The following is an 11,245-nucleotide window of genomic DNA, read 5'->3' as shown; positions in this document are numbered from 1 at the left end:
TTTATAACGATTATCAAAAAATATTAAATTTAAGAGGTACTTACTACAAATATTGTACTTTTTTTCTTTTGATATTATGTCAAAAAGAATATAGTTTCCAGCTTTAATTAGATATACAACATAAATTAAATCAACTATGAATTTTTCATGTTTTTACAACAATTTTACAATATTCATACAAAAAGTAATTTATATTACTTTATTTTAACAATATAAAATATTCACTAATATGAATGATCTCCTCACATTAATAAAATGTGTTCATTGAATCTGAGGTACATACAGTGCTTAAGTGAACTATGAAAAAATAAAACAAAGTCGACATAAGGATTAGATGCTAAATTAGAGTAAAATGAAGAAAACGAATTCCATAAAAAAAAAACATTACTGTATTAAACTACTAATATAAAAACAACATAAGTACTATTTTCTAACAGCCAGGCTGTTATTATCATGTAGTCATATCACTAATATATTAGAAAAATATTCAAGGACCAAAACCATCTATGGGTCTTGTCAGTATATTTTCTCTATAAATAAATACATTATATACAAACATATAAATTTAAAAATATACATTGACATAATTAAAAATATATAAAGAAACCAACTTATTTGCAAATTGAAAAAATTATGCAATATAATTATATTGATTGGGATTATCTTTGTCTCTTTCCATGTAGTCTCGATCAATAAGAGACTCTATGCGTTTTTTTAAATCAGCTGGCTTGGCTGGAAACTTGAGCTGATTAAATAGTTCACTGATCAAAAGATTATGCATGAGGGACTTGCGCATCTTCATTATTCTCACAATGGCAGCATCCATTTGATACTGTCTATCCTGGTAGACTCGTTCTTCAGTTGCCTTCTGCTCTTCATTTGTCTCCTTCATCTGCACTTGGTTTATTTTAATTCTATATAGCTTATTAGAAAAATCATTGTTTATGGAAAACTGATCAGTATCATCTATGTCCCGTCCTTTGGGCAACTTAATCAACACTCTTGCTTTACCGCATGCCAACGACTGCAGTGTTCTCCTCAATTCAGTATCCTCCATGTTGGTCAAAGTTTTAATTTCTTTAAAAGGAAGCGTTTGATAGTCGTTAAATAATAACAGCACCATTGCTTGGAACAAACTAACCTGTAGTTCTTTATTACCCTGCTTGAAATGAGAACGCAAAACACAATGACCTAAAGTTGGTTGCCACTGTAATTTTCTACCATTATGTTTGGCTAGGTAAAATTTATTAAAACAGTCTTGGTATTCAATAATTTCATTAGGCATGGCCACTTCTGTAACGGCATAAGTTGGCCAGTGCCCCATAGTCAATATATTGACAGTCATGTCAATAACAGAGAGTTGAACATCTTTAACATGTACCAAATACTGTTTGTAAGCCACGTTTATATCTTTACTAATCTCCATATCTTTAAACATACCTTCAAGTTTTGATGTAAACCCTCCACCACATTCTTGTTTTAATTTGGACAGCATACTTTTTTCAGCATCCACACTTGCAGATTTCCCAAGTAATAATCTTTTAGCTAAATCTTTTTTGTAAAAAGCTTCAAAAACATCTTTACCATGAATGAACCGAAACAGAACCATAATTTTATCCAAAAGTTTCTCCAGCTCTTCTTCTGTAGATTCTTTATTTCCAACCTTAAGTTTGGAGTCAACAAATTTAGCAATAAGCTCAGCAGGTTTATTTGTTCGTTGATTAACAAAATGTTCAAACGCTTCTTTTAAGCTGTTACCAAATTTTTCATTTGCTTGAAAACATTTTTTTACAATAATGTCCATTTTGTCTTTGAAATCTAATAATTCTTGTACCATAGTTTTGTCTTTTTCTGGATCTATAACAATAGTTCGTCCATATTTTTTTATGTAAGCATTAAAATTTATACAGAGCTCTGTAAGTCCTTTTTTTACACGTGTCAATAGGCCGTACATTAACTTTAGATCATCCAGTCTATTCTCATTGAGCAATTGTTCCAATCCTTTTTGTAATATGGAACTAACGTGTTCGCTTATCAACTGTTTTTCAACTGTGTGTATTAGTGACCACTTCGTAGATGTATCTAAATAATGAATGAGACGTTCATTTTCTTCATTTAAACGCTTTTCAACATGATACAAATACTCGGAAACTTCAAGCTCAAGCATTAATCGTAAGCCTTCAGTTGCATAGAGACGTTCAGTGGCCTGTAGGAACTTTCCTTCAAAAGCGTCTTGGTAAATTTTTAAATCAGAAAGCATTCTAAGCAATGATTTGAGCAATGTCTTATCTACCATATCACCTTGTCTTTCTTTTTCTATAAGTAAAAGCAAACCATCAACTGCTCGGTTTTGTACATTGGTGTTTAACATAATATGATGACGGAACAAATTCAAACCCATATCCCAAATGGAGTTAACATTAGGATTTTGAAGTACATAAGTTCGGTCAAGAAATAGAAATATACTACGTATCATTAACATTTGTTCACAGTGTGATGACCAATGATGGTTTACTTTTTTTAAAAATATTATCTTATCATTTGTTACTTCAGTAAAATTCAATAATAGTTTTTTAACATGTGTTTCACTAAGCTCAATAAGGTTATTATACAATGCTGCTCCCAAATTATTATTACACATATTTTCTACAGCTTGATACAGCTCTTCCATAGTATATTGAATAGCAGTTGAAGTTTGTATGGCAATAACAGCTTCGCGTAATTTCTTCCATGTTTGTTCCTGATAATTGTCAGGTAACATTGGTTTTGTTTTGAGATTTTTTACTACAAGTTTTTTTGTAGGATTTGATTTTAAAGATGCATTTAGAGACAGACCATTCAATGCCGTTAAATTAGACCTTTTTGTATCTGCCATGATTAATTTTGTAGTGGAATTCTTCAATTAAATATTAATATTTCTGAAAAAAAAAAGAAAAAAAAGCACTTCAAATATAAATAGTAATAATAGTATTCATAAAATAACATTCACTTGTAAGATGAACATACATAATATTTAATATTATGTCAGTTAATAATAATTTTATCAAACACATTATATTTGTTTATAGGTAAGTACATTATTTTTATTTATGATATTAGTATATTACTAATTTTTAAATAAGTTAATAGGTATATAAAATAAATTAACTTAAGGATGTCTTAACTCACTGAAAATACATTGCAAAAAAACACCTGAACAAACACAATTAATATACTAACCCTTAAAACCCTTTATGTTTGATAAAATTTACTTTAGTATAATAGTTAACAACCTTAATTCACTATGATGTATACTTATTAGATAGAGAAGCATATGTACCCAAGCACATCTCGCGATTTTTTATGGGCTGAAGCGTTTTATGCCTCAACCATATGACCCATATATTTTTCATAACTCATAATCATAAATAATAAATATACCTAAATTACCAAATTCAATTTTAGATTTAAATAATATTTTTAAAGCAAAATTGAATGATTCACTATAATGTATACTATATAGTTTAATATAATGTACCAATAATGAGCTTTGATGTACCAATTTGAGCTTCAAATATTTATGTTAAATCTGAAAAAAAATTTCAAAAAAGAAAATTTATATAATATGTTGTACCTATTTATAAAATTATTACCAAGAGTGCTGATAACAATACATGTGCACTACTTGCTTTTAAAGTCTGTATTCGCCTATGCAAAGACGACACTTACTGGGTATGAAAAGACAACCCAACTTTTAATTTTTACTAACAAAATAGAATAATTCATAAACAATGAATAACTGATATATATTATAGTGGGAGAATGGGAATATATTTAGCCTAACAAAAAAATACCAACAATATAACCACTACTAACATAAATATAAAGCTAAGTTGAAATTACTAGAATCAATTATTAAGTAAGTTAATTTGTTAATTATTACTGAATTGACTAGTGAAATAGAAATTATGAATAAATAAGAGTAGACAATATACTATATAGGTACTTACTTATATAAAATCATTTCAACATTATATTTTTATTTTATTTTATTCTGTTCAAATGCAATGAGGACAACATCAAGGAGATCAATGTTAAAAATATATTATAAAAATGGCCTTGAATAGTATGAAATATCTAATGACAATAAAACTATTTTCAGAATTTAAGGCCATCTACACAATTTCGATCCTGAATTTTTAAAGCTTAACGGATTTATTAAGTTGTAACATAACAAAAACTACAATAATGTAAGAAATAAACACAAACATACAGCATCTATAAAACTACAAAGTAGTGTGTACAGAGTGTTGTACTGACGTCTGACAGTAGCTATCTATTTTCAATACTATAATGGTAACTCAGATTTTGGTATTGGGTATGGGCTTATCACGTTTCTCAATTTCCCCCTGTTGATTACATATTCCCCACTTCCATTTCCACCTAATGTTAATTTGAAATTTCACTCAAATGTATTATTTAATTATATTTTATAATCGATGTCGAACTACACAGTGATAACAATCACAACATGAAATAAATATTATATATAATTATATACCTAGTATCTATGACTCTATATATTTTTTAATACCTATAATCAAACAAGTCGCTACAGAGCACGATTATAAAAAATTCTTTATAAGTGTGCTACGAACACGGTGCAATGCAGTAGCAGTACGGACAGACATCTCAATATCGCCGGCAGCAAGTGTCGAACCCAGTGGCGGCGGCGGCGTTAGACTTAAAGCCAGAAGCCGGTCGCGCACACGTTCTTCAACGGGGTCGAGACAATTATGAAAAAATTGGATGCGATAGATTACGATTTTTAAACAGGTCTGACAATGATATTTTACTGACATGAAAAACGCTCATGATATGTCTACAACTATGATATTACCTCGGTCGGCGTGGACGAATATGTCTATTGCCGGTGCATTGTGTGATGGTTTCCAAAATTCGAATGATTGTTGGACCAAGACGTACGATGGTCCGGACGAACGCTTCCTTAAAACGCTTTGTATAATCGAACGACGATGATTTAACGTAAACGAACGAAAATAACTGTTTAATTTTTAATAGTAACAAAATAATTAAGAATTAATCTCAAGAGTCAAGACTATTAATATTTGATTCAATCGTGAATCGTGATAACCGGGATTCGTACAAATATGATTATTATTCTGTAAACAATCGTATTATTATTGCTACTCATGATGTGCGCGGACGTTGTTAACGGAGTTGCCAACTGTCAACAGGCATGGCATCAATCATGCTCGTGCCTTTCAAGCGTTCCGGTACCAGTGTCGCCACCAAGAATTACACCGTGACGTTCAACCTCCAAGACTTCAACGTCTTCAACAGGCAACAGACTATCGGTGGAGGACAATGAGGACAGTTTTTTAGCCAAAATATACTAATATTTTGTGTTTTGCCCATCGGCCATCATACTTATTTATTACTAATCGATGATTATACATTTTTTTTGTGATATATGGCTAATTGAGATCGGGCAGTCCACTTCTCCCAATTTCACCCTCCCAGCAAGGCAACAACTAAAAATTTAATTTGAATATTTTGAAATTCCGGATATTTTTAGATGTAGACGACCGCTCTCAAATAAACAATGTAAGGAGTTTAGATCAGTTTTCTGAAATATTATGTTAGGTCTATCGATATAATGAACAAAATGAGTATATAGTTGAGCATAAACTGTTCACGTGAGCAACGCGAGGCGATGATTGCAGTCATCATTATGACGCCTAGTACTCGCTAATAATAATTTATTACACTCAAAATATGTTGAAGGCTTACATGTGTGCAATTTGAATATTTCTTATTTAAAAACTGTCAGTCATCAATCTCCTTTAGGCCCTCCTCACACGGGGATACTCAAAAGAAACTGCAATCGCCTAGGTACTAGGAGACTGGGTGACTATAGACAACTACAGTTGCCGGTTATCTTCACACACAGTATACTAAATTTTTGTTGCTAGTTTTTTAAACTATAGTGTCGCCCGACAGTACAGTTCATTAAAAATATATAAACAAAATTATAATTAATTAATAATTATAAATAATAAATTCTTTATAGCCATGTACTTATTGTACTTAGAACCAATTATTATTACTACTGTGATAATACTCGAATATTCTCGGCCTTACCTGTGAGCTTAACTTCTGTGGCTACTTCACTCCAAGCTTTTTCCCTTATATTTCTTTTGGAGTAGCTTTTTAAGGTATAATTATATAGCTCGGGATACTTTTCTATCTGTTGCACAAATTTTATATTAAAATTTTGATCCATGTTATAATATTTTATTATACATGAAATAAAAATTAGAAAGCAACTCGACCAACCAAAGTAGCGAGGAGACCGACATGTCTAGTCGCCAGTTGACTGGTCGCGTCAGTTTATCAATCGCGGCGACTTAAGTAGCGCCGTTTGAACGACGCCATTCAAACACACATGTGCAGTTGCCTATTCGCCTAGTCTCCTAGTATCTAGTCGATTGCAGTTTCTTTTGAGTATCCCCGTGTGAGGAGGGCCTTAAGAGGACGCTACACCCGCATACGTTGTCTCCGTCTTACAAGTGCATAACATAACAAATTTTATGCTCAGCAGATCACGTTTAGCTCCGTTAGTTTAAAATTTAGAGTAAATTGACCTCTTACAAAAATTAAAGGTTAGGTTATTATCGAAGGCATGACGTAGGCTTTTTATTATATTTTAATTTTAAAGTGAGTGATGTGTATTTTAAAATTGTAAATTGTTTGTATATCTTAAAATACTCATAACTCACTTTAAAATTAAAATATAATAAAAAGCCTACGTCATGCCCTCGATAATAACCTAACCTTTAATTTTTGTAAGAGGTCAATTTACTCCAATTTTCATACTAACGGAGCTATAAGTGATCTAATGAGCATAAAATTGACTGTTACGCACTTGAAGACAACACATGTGAGTATAATGTCCTCTTAATTCGCCACTTAGTTGCCCAGTTATCAATTGAATCATTTAAATCTAAAAGCATTTATAGTAAGCTGGATGTTTCATCAAAGTCATTACTAAGAATTAATACTTATAATACACAAAATTTAATTTTAAAAAATAATCTGATACATACATACTAGCAATAATACAATTTCAGAAGATGGAGGAGTGGGATACGAACCAAGGAAGCCGCTCAAAACCAACGTAGGAATAAACATGAAAATATTTTAATTTTCTTTAATTTTCTAAATAATAATAAAGCTAAAATGTTCTAAATCAAAACTGTATTTAATTCTCATTACCAAAAGTTTCTAAGATAGAGCAATTATAAATACAGGGTGATAATTTTAAGTGGGTACGCTAATTATCTCGAAAAGTATTTACTTTTTTCAAAATATTTTTTACATGGTTTCAAGTTGTTAAAAAACCAACGTTTTTATTAAAAAATTATATTTTTAAATATTTTTTATCCTTATCATTTTTAAGTTTTTTACTTTTTTGAATGACAACATAGTTTTAATTTCATATTCTAAAGCAGAATATTTTTCTAATCATTTTGATTCATAAAAATCGAATATAGGGTTAGTAGTTTTTGAGTTATAAGTATTTAAAGTGTAGATTGGCAGAGTGCAGTGGTGCGAGGTTACCCCACAAAATGTTTGACCACACTCCGCTTGTCTAAACTTTAAATACATATAACTCATAAACTACTCGTTCTAAATTCGATTTTTATCAATCACAATAATTAGAAAAATATTCTGCTTTAGAATATGAAATTAAAACTATGTTGTCATTCAAAAAAGTAAAAAACTTAAAAAATGATAAGGATAAAAAATATTTAAAAATATAATTTTTTAAATAAAAAGTTGGTTTTTTAACAACTTGAAACAATGAAAAAAATTATTTTGAAAAAAGTAAATACTTTTCGAGATAATTAGTGTACCCACTTAAAAGAATCACCCTGTATATATTGAAACTAAATTTTCATTTGTAAAAAGATATTGGAAAAAATACTAACAATCTTTGTTTTGGTGTTTAGAAAAATTGAATCATCAAAGCAAAGCTTAAAACTGAAATCTTATGTTACGATAACTGCACTCGAAGCGTTGGTACTTATTTGTTATTGTGCCAATTTACAATTTACTTTGCAAAAGATTTCTGGAGATGTAGAAAACATCTTGACCAAAAGTCTCAGCAAATATGCCACAAATAGAACTTGGCGATTATTTTGGGATCAATTTCAACAACACTATTATTGTTGCGGTAGTTCTCAAAAAACTAATTGGTTCCAAACAGCTTGGGTTTCACCTATTGCAGTAACCTCACTTTCAATACTAAAAAAGTACAAAATAATATTTCATAAATTGGAAAGATATTTAAAATGTTTATTTAAGATGTACACAACAAAATGGAAAATTCATTATACTGGCTGCACCCATAAGTTGTTGTTTACCTGACGCTATTTGCAATACATTCATCGATTCTGAACAACCTGATCCAGAAAAATATTTTCCAAATAGTTGTTCTTCAATAATAGTTAATCAAATAAACTCTATATCATACACAAGATACTCATTTTATGCTACATTAGTTATTCAGGTAATAATAATACAAGTGATTAAAATAGTTAAACAATGAGTAATGAAGTAATTACAAGTGTTCAATAATTAAAAAACACCATAAAATTTACTTTATTCACAGCTTGATTTGTATGCTTTTAATTTTAGATTATTTCTGCTGTCGTAAGATATGAAGGTTACATAGAAAACAATAATAATCCAAAATCAAAATTATAGAAGATATATATTTTTTATATCTTAGAAGAAAATATTAGTGTCTTACTGTCTTAACTTAATTAAATTACTTTTATAATGTTACCATTGTTTATGAATATCACATCAATGTATTTTTTAATTAGTCCGAGTTAAATGGTGTTCTGAATCAGTATTGTTCTAAAGAAAATGAAAATAAATTTTTAACTTATTTATATATTTACAAACTATATTTTATAACTTACATGATTATTATTTTCAGATTTCACTTGAGATATAAGATCAGAAAGCATGCTAATCAAAGGATGTGAGTCTATTAAGCGATCTTCTCGAACAGCACTACCCAAAAAATGACCATGTAATAATTCTAAAGTGCTTACATATAATTGTTTTCCTAGAATAGGTAACTAAAAATCATCACAATAATTAAACAATTTCCATTTTTATGTTACAATTATTTAAAATTATATTATAAAATTAAATTGCATACTGATGGTAGTTCATAAATTTTATCTTTAGTGTTATCATTATTAGTTTTTAGTATTTTTTCTGGAATTTCACTATTCTCAATTAATGTTGTACGTTTGTTTAAAGGCTTTACTTCAACTATTCTTTTTTTCTCTATTTCTTCTTCTTTTAACATGTCTCTTCTTGGACAACTACAAACTTTTACACTAATTTTTTTCCTACCTAATACTTGTCCACTAAAACAAAACAAAAAGTATTAATTACACCGTTTAAGAATAATTATTATATAACAGACATCTTACTTTAAAGTTTCTAAAGTAAAAATTACATAAATGGGTCTTCGGCAAAGACTCATACTACAACTAGATTTGCACATAAATTTATATAGCACATTATAAGTTTTAAAATCTGAACAAGGTACAAAATTATGAACAATGGCAACAACACTATGCCTTTGACTTATGTGATTTTGTTCATAAACTGCATCAATTTGTTCACACCAAAGTATATGTTCTATTTTATTTCTATCTAAAATTAAATTAAAAACAAATTTATTTAATTGGTAAAATTTACTTTGAATGAGTAGGATTATAGTTTAATATTTTTTTATACCACAAAATTTATCCTGCATAATATGTATAGGGCAACGTTTGATGGGCAACTGTTGAAATTCAGAATTCGCAAAAATTGGTAAAGCACGTATTTGAACATTTTTTATTCCTAATAATGCAATATCATTAAACCGCCATTGAAACTGAATAGGCAGTACTCGATTCATGTCAATGTATACTTTATTCAAAGATGCAGAATACTAAAACATAAAATACACTTCATACGATGTATATAGATAAAACATTTTGATAAATAAAATTAACTACTACCATATTTTGACTACAAAAAAAATCAGAAATGGATTTATGGTAGATTTTATTTATTTATTCAAATTAACAGGCATTAAAGATACAAAAGTGAATCAAAAATGTTAAATCTTTTCTGGCTTTTTTAAACAGGAAATTATAAATCAAACATTTTATTAAAAATCGAGTGATTCTTTTGTCAAAGAACACTCATATTTCAAAAACTATTTATGTTATACCCATTATTGGAAATATTTATTTACTTTATTTATTAATTTCTAGGTATTTACAAAACAAAATTTTTTGAAAAAATTTTACATTTTTAAGTTTAGTACTTTTTTTTAAGTTGACTATGCATTTTCCAAAGCAGAACAATTTTTAAAATACTTTGACATATTAAAATTGAATATTAAAAAAGTAATTTATGACTATAGTTTGTAAATATTTTGAGGTTGATTAATAGCTCATCTAAGGTTTAAATAATACTTTAAATTCCCTATAAAAAGCATTTATTTGCCTTCCATAAAAAGCAATATAGAACAAGAAAATGCAATGATAATTTTAATAGATTTTAAATTTAATTTACTAGAGGCAACAAATATTTAACCAATAATTAATTATTGACTTAATGTTAAAAACAATACTTGCCATCCAATGCTTTTTAGAAATTTCTGTAACATTTAATAAAAAATCAAAATCAAATTGTCCAGGATAATCATCAGTACAAATTTGTGAACCAGTTTGTCTTGAATATTGGTAACTTGATTCTGATTCTTCACTGAAAGATGGTGATTCAGTCTCAGCCTCACTATTTATCACCTATACAATTATTATTTCAAGCAGGTAAATAATTTAGTTAATACTCAATATTAAATAATTGTTATAGCCTATAGGTACCTATTTTAGGAATTTATTTTTTATCAAGCTAAAATACTTGCGTAAATAAACGTATATAAATTCACCTCAATTATTTCCTCGTTTTCATATTTAATAGTGTCCATTACATGTAACACGTCGTATAATTGTACCAGTACCAAATACAAATAATAATATGTTACATGTTTAAAAATTAAACATTTAAGCGATTGTGTAGCATGAAATAACAAACTATTTCAAGTCTAAACAAGTTCAGACTTTCAGAGATAAGATACCATGATAACCACATTAATTCC

The 11,245-nt window shown here is 28.7% G+C and overlaps 3 protein-coding genes across 6 annotated transcripts; 1 reads left to right on the top strand and 2 right to left on the bottom strand.

Annotated features, from left to right (window-relative positions):
- Positions 1–366: 366 nt before the first annotated feature.
- Positions 367–5,101, bottom strand: Cul4 (cullin 4). Of its 3 annotated transcripts, XM_089222610.1 has the most exons (3): positions 4,880–5,101; positions 3,518–3,568; positions 367–2,918 (listed from the first exon to the last, which is right to left on the bottom strand). In XM_089222610.1, the coding sequence occupies exon 3, from the start codon at positions 2,873–2,875 to the stop codon at positions 632–634; it is 2,244 nt and encodes a 747-aa protein (XP_089078736.1). In that variant the 5' UTR covers positions 2,876–2,918; positions 3,518–3,568; positions 4,880–5,101; the 3' UTR covers positions 367–631. The 3 variants fall into 3 exon arrangements, with proteins under 3 accessions (XP_089078736.1, XP_015370756.1, XP_089078737.1); XM_015515270.2 differs by lacking the exon at positions 3,518–3,568; XM_089222611.1 differs by lacking the exons at positions 3,518–3,568; positions 4,880–5,101 and adding an exon at positions 3,990–4,009.
- A 127-nt stretch (positions 5,102–5,228) lies between these two features.
- On the top strand, positions 5,229–8,772 carry LOC107172768 (uncharacterized). The gene is made up of 5 exons (XM_089222614.1): positions 5,229–6,943; positions 7,134–7,180; positions 8,016–8,318; positions 8,371–8,575; positions 8,704–8,772. The coding sequence occupies exons 1-5, from the start codon at positions 6,902–6,904 to the stop codon at positions 8,770–8,772; spliced, it is 666 nt and encodes a 221-aa protein (XP_089078740.1). The 5' UTR covers positions 5,229–6,901.
- LOC107172567 (cellular tumor antigen p53-like) lies at positions 8,761–11,219 on the bottom strand. 2 transcript variants are annotated; one of them, XM_089222612.1, is made up of 7 exons: positions 11,036–11,219; positions 10,722–10,892; positions 9,829–10,027; positions 9,519–9,744; positions 9,239–9,452; positions 8,994–9,155; positions 8,761–8,928 (listed from the first exon to the last, which is right to left on the bottom strand). In XM_089222612.1, the coding sequence occupies exons 1-7, from the start codon at positions 11,072–11,074 to the stop codon at positions 8,887–8,889; spliced, it is 1,053 nt and encodes a 350-aa protein (XP_089078738.1). In that variant the 5' UTR covers positions 11,075–11,219; the 3' UTR covers positions 8,761–8,886. The 2 variants fall into 2 exon arrangements, with proteins under 2 accessions (XP_089078738.1, XP_089078739.1); XM_089222613.1 differs by having other exon boundaries at positions 10,971–11,194.
- Positions 11,220–11,245: the final 26 nt, after the last annotated feature.

This window comes from Diuraphis noxia, unplaced genomic scaffold (genome assembly GCF_037042655.1).
Source record: "Diuraphis noxia isolate RWA-SAM2 unplaced genomic scaffold, SU_Dnox_SAM2 contig0003, whole genome shotgun sequence".
Taxonomy (NCBI): Eukaryota; Metazoa; Arthropoda; class Insecta; order Hemiptera; family Aphididae; genus Diuraphis; species Diuraphis noxia.
Note: the sequence above shows the minus strand (reverse complement) of the source record. Positions and strands in the feature narration are given on the sequence as shown.

Excerpts from the sequence above, each read along its gene's own strand:
- LOC107172768 (XM_089222614.1), top strand. The coding sequence starts at position 6,902 with ATGAGCATAAAATTGACTGTTACGCACTTGAAGACAACACAT. Across the intron at positions 8,319-8,370 it reads TCACTTTCAATACTAAAAAA|ATGTACACAACAAAATGGAA; the intron begins GTACAAAATAAT and ends TGTTTATTTAAG. Across the intron at positions 8,576-8,703 it reads ATGCTACATTAGTTATTCAG|ATTATTTCTGCTGTCGTAAG; the intron begins GTAATAATAATA and ends TTTTAATTTTAG.
- Cul4 (XM_089222610.1), bottom strand. The coding sequence starts at position 2,875 with ATGGCAGATACAAAAAGGTCTAATTTAACGGCATTGAATGGTCTGTCT.
- LOC107172567 (XM_089222612.1), bottom strand. The coding sequence starts at position 11,074 with ATGGACACTATTAAATATGAAAACGAGGAAATAATTGAG. Across the intron at positions 9,745-9,828 it reads TATGCAGGATAAATTTTGTG|ATAGAAATAAAATAGAACAT; the intron begins GTATAAAAAAAT and ends ATTTAATTTTAG. Across the intron at positions 9,453-9,518 it reads TTTACTTTAGAAACTTTAAA|TGGACAAGTATTAGGTAGGA; the intron begins GTAAGATGTCTG and ends GTTTTGTTTTAG.